General features: G+C 41.5%; 1 protein-coding gene across 6 annotated transcripts in view; it reads left to right on the top strand.

Moving 5' to 3' along the window:
- The window catches only part of THSD7B (thrombospondin type 1 domain containing 7B), a 340,543-nt gene that overhangs the window by 112,512 nt on the left and 206,477 nt on the right, over positions 1-21,554 (top strand). For all 6 annotated transcript variants that reach the window (XM_065671287.1, XM_065671292.1, XM_065671289.1 and 3 more), the window contains exons 4-5: positions 4,398-5,193; positions 17,168-17,419. In XM_065671287.1, coding sequence (XP_065527359.1) covers positions 4,398-5,193; positions 17,168-17,419 — 1,048 coding nt within the window. The remainder of the gene's footprint in view (positions 1-4,397; positions 5,194-17,167; positions 17,420-21,554) is intronic.

Here is a 21,554-nt window from a genome sequence, read left to right as displayed (position 1 = left end):
AATAATTGTGGAAGATGCTTATTGTTGAATGAATTCTCAGATGGTGAAATGGTTGCAATTAAGCTAAATGTCACATTAAACAGAGCATAATTATTCTGGCAAACCTTATTAAGCAATAACATACTTATTAAGCAGCTCTTACTAGGATTCTTGTTCTAGGTTTGATGTTTACTGGTGTTTCTTTTCATCTGTAATATGGAATTATTATCTGAAAAGCCTTCTTGCCTTCTGCTTGTGACACCTGTGTGTCAAAGAGCAGATGTCACTGTATTCTTTCAGATGTAAGTATTGCATAGCTGTAGGTATGTCTCACAGGCAGGAAAAGCAAATCAGTGCACATTACATCAAATAAACTACAATTGTTGTATTATTGCATACTTCAATTGGATTAGAGAAGCTGTATGGGACGATAGTGGAGTACTCTTTCTGGCTGATAAAAGGTGGCAAACAGAACAATGTGTAGCTTTTCTTTATTATTTTATCTTGATTAATTAATCCCTTTCATGTCATTATCACTTATAGTATTATAGATGTCTTTAAGAGACAGTAGGATGTCTTTGTTTACAGTTTTCTGTAAACAAAGATATCCCACTGTCTCTTACAATTTTTGTATAAGTCAATTTTTGGATATAGTGATTTGATTTAATTTCTCTCTAGCTTGGTTGACTAACAGATTTATTTGTGAGGTTTGCATGTTCCTTGGTATTTTGCAGATCTCCATGCTATTTTTTAGTGAAGAATGTTTTTGGCATCCTAGTGGACAAAGCCTTACTTTCAGTTAGATGCTCTTTTATAGAGTAATTTGGATTGGAAGGGACCATGGGAGGTCATCTTGTTGAACTTCCTGCTCAGAGCAGATTCAGCATTGCATTTACACCAGGTTGCTCAGAGCTTTGTTCAGTTGGATATTGCAAACCTCCAAGGATGAGATTCTGCTGTCCATTGGGGCAGCCTGTTCCAAGGGTTGTCCTCATAGTGATGAGGTTTTTCACTTCATCCAGCTGTGACCTCCCTGGTTTCTGCATACATTCATGGTCTCTCCTCCCACCTGTGTCTTGCTGTGATGAGATCAAACAGCCATCCAGTATCGGAGTAGTTTACAATAGTTAGGAGACAGACAATATCAATCCTTTATCTTCATCTTTGTGTACTTTCTGTAGACAGATCGCTATGTAATGATATTTAATTTTGTTCAGTCTTTAATATCCAGTGGTGTCCCATTTTATATTGGGAGTTTGTAAAGCATGTTTCTGAAGTTTGGTCTTGTGATGCCTAAATTCCAGTGGGTTTTTACTAAAACGTAGTTAATAGTATTTTTCACATTGTGCCAAGATGTTTCTTTTAATTGACTCAGATTTATACACAGGGAATGTGTAAATTTAACATGACTTTTCTAAAAATAATTGAATTCTAATTACAAAGCAGACTATTGAACAGGAAGTGTTTACATCCTTCTCCTCCTTTAAGCTACTGAACAGGATATTTAACCAAGCAGTGAAACATTGTGGATAAGTTTACTGCTGCATCCTGAAGATATCATCAGGAAGTGAAAAAAATCCATAGTAACAGGTTTTGCATCTGATTCTTAACCTTAGTTTTCATGCTTCCTTTTTCAGTATGCCAAGAGCATAGGTTTTTAGCACATTTGCGAGAGAATAATTGCAAATTGTGATGTGTCTAATGATAGTGTAATTACTTATGAGTCCTTGCTTACTTTTTTTCCTTTCGGTAATTTTTCATTCTAAATTCATATTTGACATTATATAATGGTCACATCTTGCTTCTGGCTTCTTCTGTGTCTCTCTCTATCCTCTTAATGTAAGGATTGGTAAATCTGCAGCTAGTACATGGAGTATCTCAAGAGCAACACCCAGAAATGCATTAAAAATACGAGCATGATGAGTTCTGTAGAGTAGTGAAAGAGTGGTGGAAGGTGTGGTGAGTATAATTTGGCCAGTCCTCTCCTAAAACTGCTTTGTATTACTCCATGGGAGAGTTTAATGCTGTCTGCCATCCTAAGTAGTAGATACTTAATTGGTGCAATGTGTTTCAAGGTCCTGTTGATGAGTAAAATACTGTTGTACAAAATGCTGAAAGTGAAACAATATTATTTTTGAATTTTTGCTTTAAAAGCAAACTGGTGAAACCCAGACTTTTCCTGTACTGAAACTTCCACATATCAAAAAACTAAACTGCCTTTGCTGAGGAGAAATAAATGCTAAAATAAGCAAATGATACAATAATGTCTCAATGCATAGTCTTTGTGGTTGTTACTTTCTGTTAATACAAAGGCGCCTAGTACTTGAGGTTTGAATTTTGACTATTTTTTTTTGTAAGATGACAGTACATACATAATCCGATGTCTGGTTTTGAATCTTGCTGGCATTTGTATGAGAAAATTGTTTTAGAGAGAAATGAAGTATCAAGGCTGAACTTTTAAATTGTCAATGGACCTCTTCATGTAACTGAATTTCAAAAGCGTATTTAAAGATTCATTTTTTTGAATATTCATTTTTTAAGCGCAGTGGATTCTGTTGAAAGGCTGTCGTTAGTGTAGTGCGGCTTGTAGAGCACATTATAGTTTGATGCAACCTTTTTCCATTCAAGATGCATGACACGGCTGAGTTATTACCTCAGTCTGATATCTTTTGGTGTAAAACAGAGGCATAAAAGGGACAACGGTTTTTCACATAGCCTGAAGGATTCGACAAAAGCTGGAACTGTCTAAACCCTGACGACTCTGAAAATCCCCCTTGCCCTCTGCATGTCCTCCACGGAGAAGGTGCCATGCCAGTCTGAGGGTAGAGTTGCAGTCCTGGCCTTTAGGATGAGGGGAGGAGGAGCGCCCACAGAAGGGAAATGGTAAGAAGAGGAGAAGCTTGGCTATATCCAATTCCTATTTAGTTTCCTCCTTTAGTAACAATGAAAAAGGAACAAGATTTCTTTTTTTTTTCTTTTTTTTCTTTTTATTACACTTTGTCAGGCTCCTGGCTCTGGAGGATTAACTCCTGTATTCATCAAAAAAGAACAATGGGATTACCAACAAAACCACCATCAGCTGAATGAAATAGCTGATATTATAATTGCAGCCATTATAGGACTATTTTTGGTTTTTATGTGTGTATTTGGTTTTGTAGTGTAAGCACGTAAATGTTTGGTAGTTTTAGAATCAATTTTAGATAACTTGACAGGAGTAACTTTTCTTAATCTAAATTGACCTGCTTATTGCAAGTTCATTTTCTGCCTTGAAAAAATGCAAAAGATAGGGTAGTTGCTGTGTATTGTCAAGCAAGAATTACGTATGCAGTGCTTGTACTGAGCAAAATTGCTCTGTTGTGAGATATTGGAAAGTTTTTAAACTCAGGAATGAGATGGGGCCCTCTTGAGACATGATCATCAGAATCCCTTAAATATGTTAAAGTTTGGCCAGAGTGCTTTTTTCTAGCTTTTCTCTTCAGTTTGCAAGTGATTTTGTACTTTATAGCCATCAGATTATTTTTTTGACTTGGTGGATTTTTGTTGTCACAGAAAAATCTTTCTATTTAGCCATGTCTGATTACATTCACCTGCAAATCCTCAGATAAGATTCATCTGATTACGTATGTTCACATGTTCTGCAACTAAAAATGACGTCACTGTGTTTAATTTTGTTTTAATTTCTCTTTCCGAGCTTCACCACCGCATACAGTGCCATGCACCGGAAATGGAATCGACTTGCTCGATGTGCATTTCGGGCTAATTGAGAAGTTGATGCATGCGAGGTGCCTTTTCTGCTATTGAGGCTCTGCTGTCAAAGCAGAACCCTGTGACACCTATCCTGCAGTACATACGCTATCATACCTAATTAGTTCCTCTATTTTGAGCCCCTATTAAGTATGCTTTTATTTTCATAGTATTTATCCTCACTGTTTTATCCTTGCAGATGATGATTCAGCTGCTTGCCAGTGCAGTTTATTCCATTGACTAATTGCTCTATTAAGGCTATTTTCCTCTTATCTAACTTGACTTTCTTTTCCTATTAGATTATTGTTCCTTTATGATCATTTTATATTCATTTGTACAAGTGAAATTAAGTATTCATGTTTCCTCAGGGTTTGGGATGCATTTTAATGCTACAGAAATTCGCCTGGCCTGCCTTTAATTTGAGATTATATGGGGCATTTTCTTTTGTCTTTCTTCCCTGCAAGTTTCTCTGAGTGATGTAGTGATACGGCTACGCTGGGAGAAGAAATTACTTGTAGCCTTTAGGAAGCATTTAACCAATTTTAGGGACCAGCTGGTAGTTATTTACTTTTCAATGCATGGCAGGGTTTGGTTTGGATGCTACTGGGCATCCATCAAGGCAGGTCTGTGGCAGGAGTATTGCATGGCATTTCTCAACACCTCCTCCTTTGCAGGTCACTGGGGCCGGTGTGTGGGTGACTGTGGCTCGGGGGGCATTCGGAGTCGGGCTGTCTGGTGCACCCATGTGGAGGGCTGGACAACGTACCACGCAAACTGCGACCAGAAGGACAAGCCCGAAAGCCAGAGGAGGTGCTTTAAAATCTGTGACTGGCACCTGGAGCTGTTCGAGTGGGAGGTTTCGGCATGGGACAGGTGTGGGCTCATCTCCTCTGCTGGCAGTGAGGTGGGATCCCGGACTTGTGTCACCGCACAGCACGGGCTGCAGCGCCGGAGCGTCCGCTGCCTTCAGAAGCTCAACAGAACCGTTGTTGCCAATGAAATATGTGAGTATTTCACACCGCAGCCACCTGCTGAGCAAGCCTGCTTGGTGCCCTGCCCACGGGACTGTGTTGTGTCCGAGTTCTCTGGCTGGTCTGAGTGTGGCACAGGCTGCACCAAGAGCTTGCAGTACCGGACCCGGGCGGTCATCGCTCCTCCTCTCTACGGGGGTGCCCCGTGCCCAAATCTCACCGAATCCAGAGCGTGCAGCATTCCCGCCTGTCCTCTTGGGGAGGAGGAGCACACCTACAGCCTCCGAGTGGGACCTTGGGGTGAATGCCAGCTGCCCCATCCTAAAGACATTGACCTGGCAGGGAGGACTATGCCTGATTTGGGTTCAGACTCTGGAGAGCAAAGCACATCTGGACTTCAAGGCTATAAACCCCACCACCATCCCAGGGAGGTGGAGATCGGTTACCAAACCAGGCAGGTCAGGTGTGTAAGGAGTGATGGAAAAAATGCAGCGCTGAGGTAAGGGTGCTTTGTCTTCTATTTCATCCCCAGTGGATTTGTTTGATGGAGTGCTTGCTCTGCATGGCAGCACCACAGCAAACACGCTCACGTTCTTGAGTTCCTAATGCAAATTTTTATGTGCTTTCTTTATGGTCTTTTTGTTTGTTTGTTTGTTAGTTAATTTAATTCCCTTCTTGCAAAGCTAGCATATGCTGAATATTTGGCATCCTTCTACGAACTGTTACTGTTTAATTCAGTTTATGTTTTTAATAATTCTTTCCTGTTTTTTTGTTTTGTTGTTCTTTTGAAGAAACATTGAGAAAATGGAAATATATATCACTTTGTACCATTGCTGGGCCCTGGCTGTGGTATAGAGAGGTTTTCTTCTCAGTCGTGTACTGCATGTATTTGTCAGAAGAGGCTAAAATTGCACCAGATTAAACTCCTTCATTCTTACAAATCACCACTGCATAAAATAAGTCTGAGAAGTTTGGCCTTGAGAGTTTAGTAAAACATATTTCTTGGAAAGATAGATCAGCGAGCAAGCCGGTGATTGTCTCCTGCTTAATGAGTCTTCTGTCTGGGTGTATCCCTTGGATGCTGATACAAGATAGGTGACTTGCATGTCTGTCCTTGGTAGTGGTTGTTGATTTGTGTCCCCATGTGTTCTTTCTAATAATTTCTCTTAGTAGGTTGCTTTGCTATAATTAAAATGTGAAAGTTACAGTAATGTGCAGCTAATAATCACAGAATCATTAGGGTTGGAAGGGACCTCTAGAGATCATCCCCCCTGCCAAGGCAGGACCTAGGGCAGATTACAAAGGGACACATGCAGACAGGTTTTGAGTGTCTCCAGAGAGGGAGACTCCACAAACCTCCCTGGGCAACCTGTTCCAGTGCTTTGCCACCCTCAATATAAAGAACTGCTTCTTCATGTTGAGGTGAAGCTTCTTGTGTTTTAGTTTATGGCCATTGCTCCTTGTCCTGTCGCTGGGCACCACTGAAAATTGCATTTAAATTTAAGCTGTCTAAGCTTTGGTATTTCACCTCCGGTTGGATTTCGTAGAATCAGAGTGGTTTGGGTTGGAAGGTACCTTAAAGATCGTCTAGTTCCAACCCCTCAGCCTTCTGCTACACCAGGTTGCTCAAAGCCCTGTCCAACCTGGCCTTGAACACTTCCAGGGATGGAGCACCCAGTTTCTCAAGGCAACCTGTTCCAGTGCCTCACCACCCTCACTGTGAAGAATTTCTTCCTTATATATAATCTACATCCTTCTTATGCTGCAGACCAGAGAGCAGTACTCCAAGTGGAGTCTCATGAGAGTGGAGGGGGAGAATCACCTCTCTTGACTTCCTTTTGATGCAGCCCAGCATATGGTTGTCTTTCTGGGCTGTGAGTGCACATTGCTGGGTTATGTTGACCTTCCCATCAACCAGCACCCCCTGAGGACTGCTCTCAATCCATTCCCTGACCAGCCTGTATTTGTGCTTGGGATTGCCCTGACCAATGTGCAGGGTCTTGCACTTGACCTTGTTGAGCTTCATGATGTTTGCATGGGCCCATTTCTTCAGCCTGCCAAGGTGCCTCTGAACGGCATCCCTTCCCTACAGCAGGTCGACTGCACCACACAGCTTGGTGTCATTGGGAAACTTGCTGACAGTGCACTCAACCCTACTGTCTGTGTTGCTGACAAAGATGTTAAACAGCACCAGTCCTAATACTGATCTCTGAGGGACACCACTTTTTGGTGGTCTTCACTTGAATATCAAGCTGTTGACTACAACTCTTGGAGTGCGATCATCCAGCCAATTCCTTATCCACAGAGTGGTCCATCCATCAGATCAATGCCTCTCCAGTTTAGAGACAAGGATGTCTTGTGGGACAGTGTCATATGCTTTGCACAAGCCCGGGTACATAACGTCAGTCATTCTTCCCATATCCAGCAATGCTGTAACCCCACTGTAGAAGGCTATCAAATTTGTCAGGCATGATTTGCCCTTAGTGAAGCCATGTTGACTGTCACCAATCATCTCCTTCTTTCCCATGTATCTTAGCATAGTTTCCAGGAGGATCTGCTCCATGATTATGCTCCATGATTACTACTGGCCTGTAGTTCCCTGCATCCTTTATTCCTTTTTAAAAATGGGTGTTATGTTTCCCCTTTTCCAGTCAGTGGGAACATCAGTGGACTGCCATGGTTTCTCAAATATGATGAGCAGTAGCTTAACCAGTTCACTTTCCAGTTCGCTCAGGATAGAAGTGCCTCATCCATGGAGGTGGATGCATCTCATCAGGTCCCATGGACTTGTGCACCTTCAGGTTCCTGGGCAGGTGACAGGAGCTATACATGACTGAGAAACTGAGTTCTGACAAAGTCAAGATTTCTGGAGAACTTTCTGTATTCTGTTTTTTCAAGGATATTAGAAGTTCTTGAAAAATCCTGCTCCTGAATTTTGCAGAAATCAATCTGTTTCTCAGTAATCTATACTTCCTAGCACCTGAACAAGCTCAAATGGCAGAGAAAAGAGGTTATTTTACATCCAACTCTCTACCCCTGTTAGTGCCTGCAGTGGTTTTTGCACACATACTGAGGTGAAAATATACATTCTAGCCTTTCTCTTACCCCCTCCTATTGCACCTATGGTAAAGTGCAGATTTTTTCTTACTGGTTGGAAGAAGTCAAGCTTTGTGAAATGTTCCAGCAGTTTCTAACATCTTGACTTTATTACTTGTCTCTAAATATATGCTGATTCTAAATATACACATTTTATGCTCATGTAGCTGCTTGACTTTAATGGAGTCACTTGTGATTTATGCTGCCATGCAACCAGCAGCAGGTTTATGTCTTCTAACACTTGTTAGCTGTTCTTCTGACGCTTGTATCTCATTCCTTATCGGAGACTCTGGGAAGGGGATTCTGATTTTGTTAAAACTTCACTTGCTCTGCCCTCACACACTCACTGCTATATTTCTGTAAGAATGGGGAATGTAAGACACCGTATGTTTCTGTAGGTATTTTCTTTTTGCTGCCTGCGAGTTATTTGCTGAATTTCTGGATGACAGTGCAGAAGGTCCCAGGAGCTTTAGTTTTAGTGACTACTGCTGATCAAGTTGTCTCCTTCCCTGCTCCTTGCTGGGCTTTTTCTTGCTGATGTAGCCCCCTTTTTGGGAATGTACAGGTCTGTTAGCAGCCTTCTGGCAGACTTCATGCCGAGGCTGTGTCTCAGATCTACTGCAGAGAGAGCTGAGTTTGACCCATCCCTTACTCCAGATACAAGAGGAAAACACATCAATTGAATAGAGCGCAATTGGTCATGCCATGTTACAGAGTTGAGATGGTCACACACTTTTCCTTTCTCTTTTTGCACCTAAAATCCAAACCTAAAAATCCAGTGTAAAATCCAGTCTGTGTTATCTTCAGGGCTGGAATGTCACTGATAACAAATATGCCTGACAATGACTCTCTTTAAGCCTAAAGGTTATGACCTCCTTGTTCTGTTGTGCAACATATTTGCTGCCATTCTTCTTAAGAATGGACCCGATCTTGCAGATGTTGCTTTACATGAGCAATGATATTTTGGGTACTGATGAAGAGTAAATGTATTTGCATAACCCTGTAGCAGGGTTTGGCAGGCAGCCAAATGTCTGCTGTAAAACTGGGAAGAAGCACCTTGTTTGTGCTTTTTCATTTTCTTGGCTGAGGTTTCGTAGTTCAGCTAACACCATCGAGTAAGTACCGATGAGAGATATAAATTCAATATCTGGAAAAATGAGGCAAGAGAGAGGAATATCCCAAGATGTGTTCTAACAGCGGGCTCTGAGCTGCTGGTTTGCCAGGGCTTTGCCATCAACCCCGCCTCCTGCCGCTGCCTGATTCTTAAAGGAAAGTGGTGGATACTGGGAGTGGTCAGCTAACCAGCCCCTGAGTGATCCAAGCCGTGTGAGGACAGGAACCATCTGTTCATCTCGCCTCCTAATTTATAATGCAATGGCAAAGATGCTTAATTAATTATCAAGGTTTTTTAGTTTACTGGTGTCTAATCTCAGGGTTGTGGAGCGGCCAGCAAAGATGGCAAGCAGCAGTAGCAGCCACCGTGCTCACTGGCAGGCGAGGGTTCCTGGTGTGCTGCTCAGCATGGCAGATGGTACTTTGCCAAAAATTGGATTTTGCTGGGCAGACAGTTTTTTAAAGACTTAAAGTTTGAACATGTTAACTTCTTACAGATGTCAGATTGCTGGCAGGACATTCATTTTAGCGTCTTTGCTAACAAGTTTGTGATTGATGGGAATGGTAGATGGGGTGTCCTTTCTCTTGTGAAATAGGTGGCAGTGGTGGGAAAAGTGCCTGACATTTGTTTTCAGTTTTTCACTGGTGCTTAAATTATAGAATCATAGAATCAAAGAATCGTTAGGGTTGGAAAGGACCTTAAGATCATCTAGTTCCAACCCCCCTGCCATGGGCAGGAACACCTCACACTAAACCATGTCACCCAAGGCCCTGTCCAACCTGGCCAGGGATGGAGCATTCACAACTTCTTTGGGCAACCCATTCCAGTGCCTCACCACCCTTACAGTAAAGAACATCCTCCTTATATCCAATCTAAACTTACCCTGTTTAAGTTTGAACTTGTTACCCCTTGTCCTGTCACTACAGTCCCTAATGAAGAGTCCCTCCCCAGCATCCCTATAGGCCCCCCTTCAGGTACTGGAAGGCTGCTATTAGGTCCCCACTCAGCCTTCTCTTCTCCAGGCTGAACAGCCCCAACTTCCTCAGCCTATCTTCATACGGGAGGTGCTCCAGTCCCCTGATCATCCTCGTGGCCTCGTGGCCCTCCTCTGGACTTGTTCCAGCAGTTCCATGTCCTTTTTATGTTGAGGACACCAGAACTGCACACCAGAACTGCACACAATACTCCAGGTGAGGTCTCACAAGAGCAGAGTAGAGGGGCAGGATCACCTTCGACCTGCTGGTCACGTTCCTTTTGATGCAGCCCAGGATACAGTTGGCTTTCTGGGCTGCGAGCGCACACTGAAGCCGGCTCATGTTCAGTTTCTCACCAACCAGCATCCCCAAGTCCTTCTCCGCAGGGCCGTTCTGAATCTCTTCTCTGCCCAACCTGTAGCTGTGCCTGGGATTGCTCTGACCCAGGTGCAGGACCTGGCACTTGTCATGGTTAAACTTCATAAGGCTGGCATCAGCCCACCTCACAAGCATGTCAAGGTCCCTCTGGATGGCATCCCTTCCCTCCAGCATATCAACCGGACCACACAGCTTGGTCTCATCAGCAAACTTGCTGAGGGCACACTCAATCCCACTGTCCATGTCACCAACAAAGATGTTGAGCAAGACCGGTCCCAACACCGATCCCTGAGGGACACCACTCGTTACTGGTCTCTAGCTGGACATGGAGCCATTGACCACAGCTCTTTGTGTGTGGCCATCCAGCCAGTTCTTTATCCACCGAGTGGTCCATCCATCAAATTGATGTCTCTCCAATGTAGAGACAAGGATGTTGTGTGGGACAAATGCTTTGCACAAGTCCAGGTAGATGACATCAACTGCTCTACCCCTGTCCATCAGTTCTGTAGTCCCATCGCAGAAGGCCACCAAATTGGTCAGGCAGGATTTCCCCTTAGTGAAGCCATGCTGGCTGTCACCAAGCACCTTGTTGTTTTTCATGTGCCTTAGCATGCCATCCAGGAGAATGTGCTCCAAGATTTTGCCAGGCACAGAGGTGAGACGGACTGGTCTGTAATTCCCGGGGTCATCGGTTTTCCCCTTCTTGAAAATGGGGGTTATATTTCCCTTTTTCCAGTAGTCAGGAACTTCATCCAACTGCCATGATTTTTCAAATATGGTGGACAGTGGCTTAGCAACTTCATTCGCCATCTAAATTATGCCATCAAACCCTGCAGAAAGGATTCTTTGGTTTTACACTGAACCCTCAGGTAGAAGCCAAAGTATCTTTTGCATTATAAGAAAAATATTTTTTACATTTAAATAAATGGTCTGGCAAAGATCTTTGTGTGTGTACCAACCTTAACAGTGCAAGCAAAAATCCTAGCAATTTTAAAGGTAAAAACTGTAAGCAGGAATTACTTGGAGAGGAGCACAAGCACATGGAAGATTGGATATGCTGTATCAGGGAGACAGAGCTGGGAAATGTTTTCCAGTTTAGAAGTTCAATATTTGTCAAAATGGAAGAAAAAGGGAAAAAAGGAAGAAGAAAGGGAAGGACAGACTTTTTTGAAAACACTTGAAGACAGCTGAACAGCAGAACATCAGTATACCTTAAGAGGTCCATTTCTGCTCAGAAAAAAAATTTGATGTAGAAACTTTATATTTGTGAAAATAAAAGGGGTGACATCAAAATAGAATGATTTTATGGATCTGATTTGAAGCTCTTAAAGACTATTTTAAAATTCATATAGAATTCGGATTTCATTGTATTTCAGAAAAAAGTTTGTTTTGCGTTATATCTCATATCAGGTAACAAATTCAAGCATAAGTACTTCAATCTATTTAAAAATAATACAAAAAAACCCTCTGGAAAAGTTGCAAGAAATGAGTGTGCTGGAACTTCTGCTCTTTTAGCTTTTCTGTCTTGTCACAGTTGCAACAAAACTGCTGCATAGTGGGACAAAGTTATTTAGGTTAGACACTAAATTGTAATTTAGGGAAACGAGTGCCCATAGCTAGACCTTGAACTCCTAAATAAATTTAACCTGATTTTCTAACCTGATGTGTATGCTCACTAAGCATACTGAGAAGTTAGTCAGGTTTAGGGTTTTATTATTATTGTTACATGGATTAGGAGTCCTTTCAGGTATGTATTTCTTAAACTCTTCATTCTATGCATAAGATGACAGCAGTAATATAATAGAGTTGGATTTGGGTTTGTTTACTTTTGCCTTTGTAAGTGGAAAATTTAGGTCAAACTCACTCAAGGAATAACCCATCCGACAAGGTTGAGGTAGAGCAGCATTCAGCTCTTTTGTTTGCCTCTATAATTTGAATTTCCATTACCCATTTCCTAGTGTATTGTACTTAACCACTGTGCTGTTGTGTGTTTATAGAAAAAAATTATTTGCAGTTTCTAGTGTTGGCATTCTTCTATTCTCTGGATGAATACAAAATTTTGCATTCCAGAGGTGGAAACTCTGTGCTGTAATATGCTATTTGATGGTTGCGATTCTGACCTGGAAGAGGAGATGTGTGTTCACATTCCTCCCAACAAATGTAGGAATCAAGCCCCAGTGCTCAGGCTTGCAGATAAATTCCTGAGCTATTGGATAAGGAGATTTTATTTTCTAGTGTTTTTTAAAGTTTAGTTTCTCATTTCCTTTGCTTTTATTAAAATAACCTAAAACAAAGGAGCGCTGACTGCTTTTTAATTTCAATAAGTAATATTTTAGAAAGTGTCCTATAATAATTGGTCTTTTTTCTTCTGTTTACAAATTGTGCTAAAAGCCGTCTGCTTCTGTAGCTTTAAGATCTCAGTGAGTAGTGCAGATACAAATCAGCGTTTCTTTTTAGCTGAAATAGAGAATTTGGTGTGGTAAGTTTTGGAGATACCAACACTTAGACATTTTTGATACAAAAGCCCGGTGTTTGTTTGGATTGTAAGTCTCCCAGCTCCCTTTCCATTTGTCAGTTGCATGGCAGGCAAATATCCCTCATCTTCTGTACCACGCTGGTGCAGAAGGGGCCAGTATTTCTTCTGCCAAAGAAGCCTTCACTGCATAATTATCTGAAATAGCCTTGGCAGCTCTTCAGGACCCTAAAATACATTATGAATCCCTGAAAGTGCGCCTGTTAACACTGATTTTCAGAAGGGCAAAATTGTTTCGATGCTGCTAGAAACATGGCAAAACTGTATCCATTATTAGACCCTAATATTATTAGCCAATTGCAAAGAGCAGGTAGTGTTTATTCCAGCAGCATGTAAGGTTGGGTCGTTAATTACAGAATAGGAGATGACTTTAGGAAAGGGGAAAAATTACGTGTTATTATCAAGTGTAGCTTAGCTCATTTCAAGATTTTCTTCTCTGCAGTGTGTGGGTTTGAGCATGCATTTCCTGGTGAGGCTTGGCACTCCTCGGGAGCCTTCCTGAGCTGACAGGGCAGAGTCTGGCTGCTGAAGCAGTATCCTGTCCTCCTGGTGCTGCCTTCTGTACCAGCAGCATAGGCATGGTGATAGCTTCTTAATGTGTCAAGTTGTTTAGGAGATGATCCTTTCAGTATGTAAGGTTCAACAATAACCACCTTTCTCTTCCTCTAATGCAAGGAAAAACATTAACCTTTCATTCTGAATGCATTGATATGGTTCCGAAAGGAAACCAGGGGTAATTTCTGTCCTGTGCCCAACCTGATTTAATGATTCACTGCTAGTCAGTCTTCCTCGTTTTTCCTGCTGATATATGTGTTTTCACCCATTTCCTTGTGGTGGATATCATGACTGTGTGGACTGTAAGGCATGTAGCATGGATGCACTGAGCTGTTGGAAAATTTACCATTTTTTGGTGAGTTGCTTTTTTGTCCAGAACAGAAGGGTCGTGTGTTTCAGCTTAAGGCTGCACAGTTACTGTATCTCATGGTGGAGAGTATGGCTGGAGACTGGGGAGCAGCCTGTAGTTACAGTCACAGAGGATGTGGAGCTGTACAGTAGGAGTGGTTTGTGGGGCTGCTTTTTCTCTTCCTCTTCTTGCTTTTCAGCTTGTACCTGTAGGACTATGCAAGTGTAAAAGAAGCATGAGTAGGCTTCCTTTGGTTTAATGTATTTTTTTTTACATGTGGTTTATTCCCCTTCAATGCATGAGAAAGTAAGAGGGCTCTCTGCCACTTGAGCAAGTTGGGTTGTGAAACAATCCATGCAGTTTTACAGTATCAATCCAAGGAAAAAGTGTCAATCGCATAAGTACCCTACTATATCACAGTTATAAGATTTGACTCCCAAGAAGATCTAACCTGATACATTAATGCATGGAAAGTTAGTTTAAAAACAGGGCTTACATAATATTCCCTGTCCCCAAGACCTCTGTCCTCTCCCTGCCAGTTTGGATACAGCTACAACAGTGCAAACACACATCTGGTTTGTGGCCTCCAGTCAGAGAGCATCTTGCATGTCTGGGCTTTATCTGTGTTAGATTGTCCTACATACACTTGCAACATGAAAGGCTGTGTCTGAACTTCATGCAAAAGCATGTTTTTACATTTGTCTTTGTGTTGCTCAGTGTCACAATTAATTTGACTTTGAGGCTCTGAATGAGTAGGTACAAGTTAATTAGATTTTCTTTGTGTTACGCAGTGGCATGTAATTCTCCCTCAAAAACTTACAGAAGCAGAAGGTGGAAATTGCCAGCTCCACATCTTGTTCACCTTTAGGTCAACAAAGTTATTTCTTTAGCCTTTTATAGTAGGAGCAGTGGAGGCATCTTCAGGAAAAGAAACAGCTGTTCAGTCTTGGAATGGTTCAAAACCTTCTGCAGAAAGCAAGGATGGTTGCTGTCTTTTGCACAGAGAGTGTCAATGTAGGTTTAAATCCATCAGGAGAGGTGTTGTGGGTATTGTCTTGCTAACTGGGGGTAGCGATATTAGTTTTAAAGAAGACCCCAAATCAGTATGTTCAGGGCTTCATTTTGTTTGGTATTTCAGTAAAGATCAGGCAAGACTCAAGTCTCCTTTGCAGTGGTGAAACCCCAAAAATGGATTTGTGTTTTTGTACTGGTTACTGACTGCGAAGTTCTGGTCACTTTTTAAAATGTGACATCAGTTACCCTCCATGTTGTGTTCTAGGTAAACTCTAGTTTTCTAGTACCATAAATTAGGAACAGCGAGTTGTCTGTGCTACTATTTTATCTACTTAAAGTGAGGAATTCTTGTTTCTTGTTGATGTTGTGGCATGGGTGGTTCACCCGATAACTGTTGAAAAAGTATTAAAAGGGAAGTAAAGTTACTGTTCATGCGACTCCACCTAACCTAATGTTCCAAACAAGAGTCTAGATCCTTGTGTTAGTAAATACAGTTATGATGATTATTACTTTTTGGTCTTTGGTTCACTAGTATTGATGTCTTGTATCAGAGGCAGCTTTGCAATCAGTTGCATTTGACATGTAACAGATGAATGAGACAGCTTTTAGAGTTGTAAGTGAGAATAATTTCATTTTGAGGAGGCTATATCACAGGCTGTTTCTACTTTATGAAGTTGTTAAAATTCAGTAAATTCATCCACATGGTACCCGTGAGATTAATGAGTTTTATTCTGGTGAAGAAACTAAAACAAAAAATCAGTTCTTAAATTTATTTTGAAGTATAAATTTAAGCCAATAAATGCTGTATTTTGCTGGTAGTTGAGGGTCTGGTCAAATTTCATCAAGTATCCATGGACATATTCATGTTGACATTTGTGAAAACAGGACCCATTTCTAGACTTGTGGAGAAGTGAATGAATGTCTTTTATCTTCTCTGATACCCCTGTGAGACTGCCCAGCAATTCTGAAATGATTGCCCCAGTCTGTTTGCTTTAGAGGAAGTTTGGTTAGTCAAACTGTGCTGTAAGTAGTACTAAATGAGGTAATAGCTTGTTCCCTGGCAGCAGCTCTGGATTTCACACCTTTTAAGTGTACCTGTATTTGCTCCTTACAGTTGGCAAAAGCCTGACTGTGAGCAACTGGAGGCTGGAGAATACAAATTTAGAGAGAGTTCACACTGAGTTCGTGTATGGTCTTAATTTTAGAGGCCAGTTTGCATCATCCACATAAGACTAGGCAGAAGTCAGAAAATCTTGGTTCCTTTTCCCTAGTGACTCCTTTTTTTCAGGTTTCTTGGTTGTTTGTTTTTTTTTTCTACCCTGTCGCATCCTTCTTGGTGCTTCAGTGCTACCTCTGCTCGTACATACCTCAGTCCTCTTTTGGAATATCCTCTCCTGCTCTGTTACATCAGCTATTTCAGGTTTTTGAGAGACAAGAGAGGATTTTCTGTGATTTTGGAGGATGAGTGGTGACTCTAGTTGAGCTCTGACTGGGGTGAGGTGGAGCAGCAGCATCCATGCTCTGCGGGGTCCTTACCGTTGTGTGCTAGGTGGGAGAGCCTTCAGCTGGCTGAGACTGAAGTGGAGGAGCAGCAAAGGGTGGTGGTTTTAGTCTGAAGGTTTGTCTTCACCCAGAAGTGTTTCCTACGTTTGCCATAATTTTCTATATTATGAAAAACTATTGTAACTTTGGAACTCTAAAAAAGAAGTATTCTGAGACTTTGTATCTTGATACCAAACCTCAACAGCTGGCAGCTCTTAAAATTTAGCTTTCGATTGTATTGTGCCTTATGTGGTGTATGTCTTGGTGTGTTACAGAATGAGCGAGGATCATGTCCTAATGTAAGCAGGAGTAATTGAGTCCCTAAAAAATACAGCCCGAATGCAAATTGCAGCATTGCTGGCTCTCTGGTGGTTTGTCAGGTTTGAAAACCCTCTGACCTTGTTTGACAGCATTTGTTTGATAACAGCCTCACAGAACCAACACCTTTCTTATTAAAGTGTGTGACTAATTATTTTTTAAAAGAGCAGAGTTGCTCAGCAGGACGTGCTGACACCTGGATGGATGGATGGACATGCTAGTTGTGTGCGTGGGATGATGGAGATGGTTATCAGTGGTAGTATTTCTCTTGGGCTTGGCTTTCATTTTCTGTCTTGGATAAACTGTGAAATTTGAAGTGCACAGCAGTAAATAAAATGCCTTTTGCATCTGTTTTAACTTGAAATAAATGAAGTATATTATTTGCAAAGTACTCAGCATGCAAGATTGCACCCAGAACTCACTGGAAATGTGTTCTGTGCACTGCATTGCAGCTTTTCTACTTGCATTGTATTGGTGTCGATGCAGATTGTCTGATTTACCCCAAATGAGCACAGCTTTCTCCTTTGGGAGTTTAGCTTGAAAAAAAAGTAATTTATTAAGCAAGGCCTCCTCAGCTGTTTTACTGTGTTCTAACCACAGCCTCTGCCTGCACGATCGTGTCCCTTTGACCTTCAAGTCCTGTGTCGTTGCTAAAGACTGCGAAATGTCTGAGTGGTCTCCATGGAGTGCCTGCTCGCAGACCTGTGGCTGGGGAGATCTCACCCCGGGCTTTCGGAGCCGGCACCGTGGCATACGGAGTGTGGCGTTGGGCACCGGGAAGCAGTGTCTGGAGCTGGAAGAGAGAGAAGCATGCAGCGTGGGACAGAAAGAGCTGCTGCAGCCTTGCCCAAGGTACAGCGAGTGCTTTTAGCCCAGTTTTTGGAAGTAAAGAAGCCCCTTTTTGATGACTGCCTTGTGCAGAGCAAATGATCCTTGCCCAGTGTTTATGCATGGAAAGGGTTACATGTCATGCTTTCTCTCTGCGTCTAAAAGATCATTGATTTGGTCATTGTTAACTATGATTAGTGATATTGTTTGTTAGTAATATTCTTGTAATTGGTACTATTATCTGTTGGAACTGCTATTACAATAATTACTCATATATAGAAAAAAAAATAAATTATATCCACTAGTTTATGTTTTTGTATTTTAAAAATTGTGAGCAGATACTCCTGTTCTCTGTAGGGGCTTTTATACTAGTTGCTGTTCTGGAGAATTTCCTTAACTGCACATAGACTGGGCAGGCCTCCATGGCTGTGCTTTTATTGCCTCTGAAATAGTAATTTTTACGTAAGATTTGATGATTCCCCTTCATCTCCCGATAAAAAAATCTCAACCCTCCTTGAGGAAAATGGGAACTGATCAGAGGTAGTAGCTTGGACTTTACTCAGCTTCTGTCTGGATACTTCTGGAAATGGGAAACTTTGCAGTCCATGAGCGTTTGCTTCGTTTATGACAATTTTTGTTCTGGCACAAGGTGAGGATTTTGCTTTTTTGGTCTGCAAATACGTGCTGTTATGCTTGGCTAGGCTAGCATAGGAGGTTGCTAATTTACTTTGCAAAGAAAATAAAATATTGCTTAATATTTCATGTGACGTGTTCTGAGATTGACTGTAAAATGCTTCAAGATTGATAAAATTTTATATGCATGCAGACAAATCTCCCTGTCTGTGAATGAGTGCATTTAATGGGAGGAGTATTCAGTGCTCAAGTCATGAGTTCCTGGGGCTTTGCCAGATCCTGTCAAAACCTTTGATAAAGCCTTTGCAAGACATTTCTTAGGAAGATGTAACCTGTAAAAGTATCTCTATATCATTGGGTTCATTCAAAATCAAATGCTGATCATTTTTATGCACCCTGCTAGCAGAAGAGAGGAACAATAAAAAAAAAATAATAAAATCTGTTGCTTGATTACACCCTACGAAAAGGCTCTTGCAGAGTGATTTTTGTTCCTGCCCAAAAGCACATCAATTTCAAAGACAATAGAGTAACACATTGTCTTGCTGATTTTGTATAGGAGTGTGGGTGCAGGTGACACCTGATTGGGGTATACCGGCTGGTAGTTAATCAGAGAGTGAATAGACATGTGTCTGTCCCTAGTTTCTCACTTCTGCTTTATGACATTGCACTGTGTTAAAGTGCAGTTGATTCTAGTGGCTTGGTGTAGAGCCAGGAGAGCCCAAAAGGTGAGAACCTACATAACACTGATAATTTTGTGGAGGTGCTACTTTTATAGAATCAAAGAATAGTTAGGGTTGGAAAGGACCTCAAGATCATCTAGTTCCAACCCCCCTGCCATGGGCAGGGACACCTCACACTAAACCATCCCACACAAGGCTTCATCCAACCTGGCCTTGAACACCGCCAGGGATGGAGCACTTGCAACCTCCCTGGGCAACCGATTCCAGTGTCTCACCACCCTAACAGGAAAGAATTTCCTCATTTGGTATACCTCTGCTATGCCCAGGTTTTCATGAGCCTATGAACTCTTAAATCTTCCCCATCCTACCATACCTGCACACCCTCAGTCCTTGAGGCAACACCCCCAGTGAAGTATCTGTGTGAGGTGAGGTAAACTGCCTAATGAGCCAGCCCAGAAGAATGACATTAGACTCACAGATTGATAGAGCCACTTAGATAAAAATAGAAAAAATAATTAAAAATCTGGTATTTAGTTGTTATTTCTAGGGATGTAATATCTCAAAATGCAGGTGGTAGGGTAGGCTGTGACTTCCTCACATGATGCGCCAGTGAAGAGAATTTTGCAGCAGCACCTGGTTAGTAGACTTTGATTTGGCCATTCAGTACTGGCCTAACAAGCAGGAATATAAAGCTCTGCTGTTGCAGTATGTGCTGTGGGTCTACCAGGTAAGGTGTTGGGGGCTGCGGCCCCCCACAGTAAGGCTGTGGGGTACAGAATTCTGTATTAATGAACAGAAGTCAAACATGTTCAAGTATGTTATTTAAGTGTTAGCAGCTGATAATGGCTGTCAGCAGTCCATGTTACAGTTTACAGCCTGGTGATTTGGTGTGGGTCTTTGGGAATTGGGGACCAAGTTAGTGGTCACCAATAGTACTGATAGTACTTCACATTGGAAACTAGTAGCTTTCAGCCTTAGAAGGATGTAGTGTTAATCCCTGTGAAATAATATAAAAAGCCTTTGATGCTCCTATTCTCCTTATTTCAGCATGTTCTCTTTGCAGGGTAATACCTGCACAGATTATGCTTTTTTTTCCCCTTAAATACATGCCACTTCATCTGTGGCTTTGCCGAGGCTTACCAAACAGTTATCTTTTTTTCTTCCCCTTACAAGAAGTTGATGAATTTAAGGAGATTCAGAGGCAGAAATAAAAGGCTCTCTCCTTCATATGTCTGGTCTCAACACAAACGTCCTTTCTTTCCTTTTTGTGTTTTCCTAATCAGATTAGTTTTAAAATCTTTTAAGGTGAGAGTCCTACTCACTTTTCCAGTTCCTGTAAAGCTGCTCTTTCCTGTTTTTTGGTTGATTTTAAGGCAAGTAGCCTTTCCTTTAGCTTTATTCTTTTGGCAAGAATTTTTTAAAGCCTGCTCCAGGCACAGCAAAGAAAATGAGAGAGGACATAGCCTAGAAAGAGAGCAAGTCTCTGAGCAGCAGAAGGAAGGGGATTCTCTAGAGGCTGTGTTTTAATGCAGGGACAGAGAGCACCCCATTGCGGAATGAAGGTATGTGTTGCAGATTACATCCACCAACACAGAAAAGCAGCAGCTCAAGAGGTATAACTTACAGATTTTACTCAGCAGGGGCAGATGTGTGAGGTTATATTCCAGCCTCCTAAAAAGGATCCAGAAGGGGAAAAAATGCCTTCAGTCTGAAAACTGCTGTGTTAAGTATTACCTCTATGTCCATGGCAAGGCTGAAAGTTAAAGGTCCTGTCACAGGTATATGGCAATTAGTGTAAATTTCCTGTTAAATAGGAAGAGCTTTTAATTTTATGGCTGAAGTTTACAATAACTTCTTTAATCAATAGTTTAAATACAAGAAAATAAAACACTTTTAACTGCATGTAGGACTCCAGAGCTTTATATTTTGTTTTACTTTTGGTCATTTGTTCTGGAGGGATTAGATTAAGCACTTAAAAAGCTTAAATAAATAGGAAGTGATTCTACTTTCTTTTATTGTGATATAAATTTGGGATAGTTCAATTAAAGTGAATGTGTGTATACAGGTATAAAACTTGTGTAAGCGCTAAGAGCATAAGTCCTATAGAGTAGAAAGACCAAAAGGTTACTATAAATTGGAAAGATATTTAGTACTTGTTTGTTGCATAACTGTCACTGAATCATCAGTTTTAAAACAATGTATTATATCATTTTTATCCTTGATGCGTAGCTTTCATGTTCACTGGGAATAGATGGATTTTCCAGAATTGTGATTATGTCTTTAAATCTTTCATGTTTTGTTGTGGTTGCTATGTTACAAGACAGAGATTTAGAAAAAAAACCCTTTGCTTTGTTGGAAATTCAAAGCTTTTCAGAAGTTAAATGCTGGAAATGGGAAAGTTTTAGGACCTGATTATTTCAAAAGGCTTGAGGTTACTGCTGAGATACAGGTGTGATCATATCACTTTGTAAATGAGGTCCGTTATGCGTCCCAATTAAATATAAGGCATTAGTGTGAAGTAGGAAAGCTTTGAAAGGAAATTCAGTGAACTGTGCTAGTAGGCTGCTGGAGAATATGCTTTGGGAATGGCAGCAACACTACCCTTCAGCCCTTGGACCGTCACCAGTCATGGGCTGCAGGAATGACCTCCATTCAGCTGAGCAGCTTTGTTTCCGTTTCCTCCCCTTGGACTAGGAAGCATCTGTGGTGTAGCCTTGGCTCTCCAGCTCCATGCCAGGCACTTCTCCTGTGGCTGCAGTTGGGTGTCACAGTGCAAGAGCACGCTTTGCCTTGATGGTAACAGAAACCTCTGGGACCTGCTCTTCTGCTTCCTGAACTGACTTTCT

This window comes from Lathamus discolor, chromosome 3 (assembly GCF_037157495.1).
Source record: "Lathamus discolor isolate bLatDis1 chromosome 3, bLatDis1.hap1, whole genome shotgun sequence".
NCBI classification, from domain to species: domain Eukaryota; kingdom Metazoa; phylum Chordata; class Aves; order Psittaciformes; family Psittacidae; genus Lathamus; species Lathamus discolor.
This window is presented reverse-complemented; position numbering and strand designations above follow the sequence as displayed.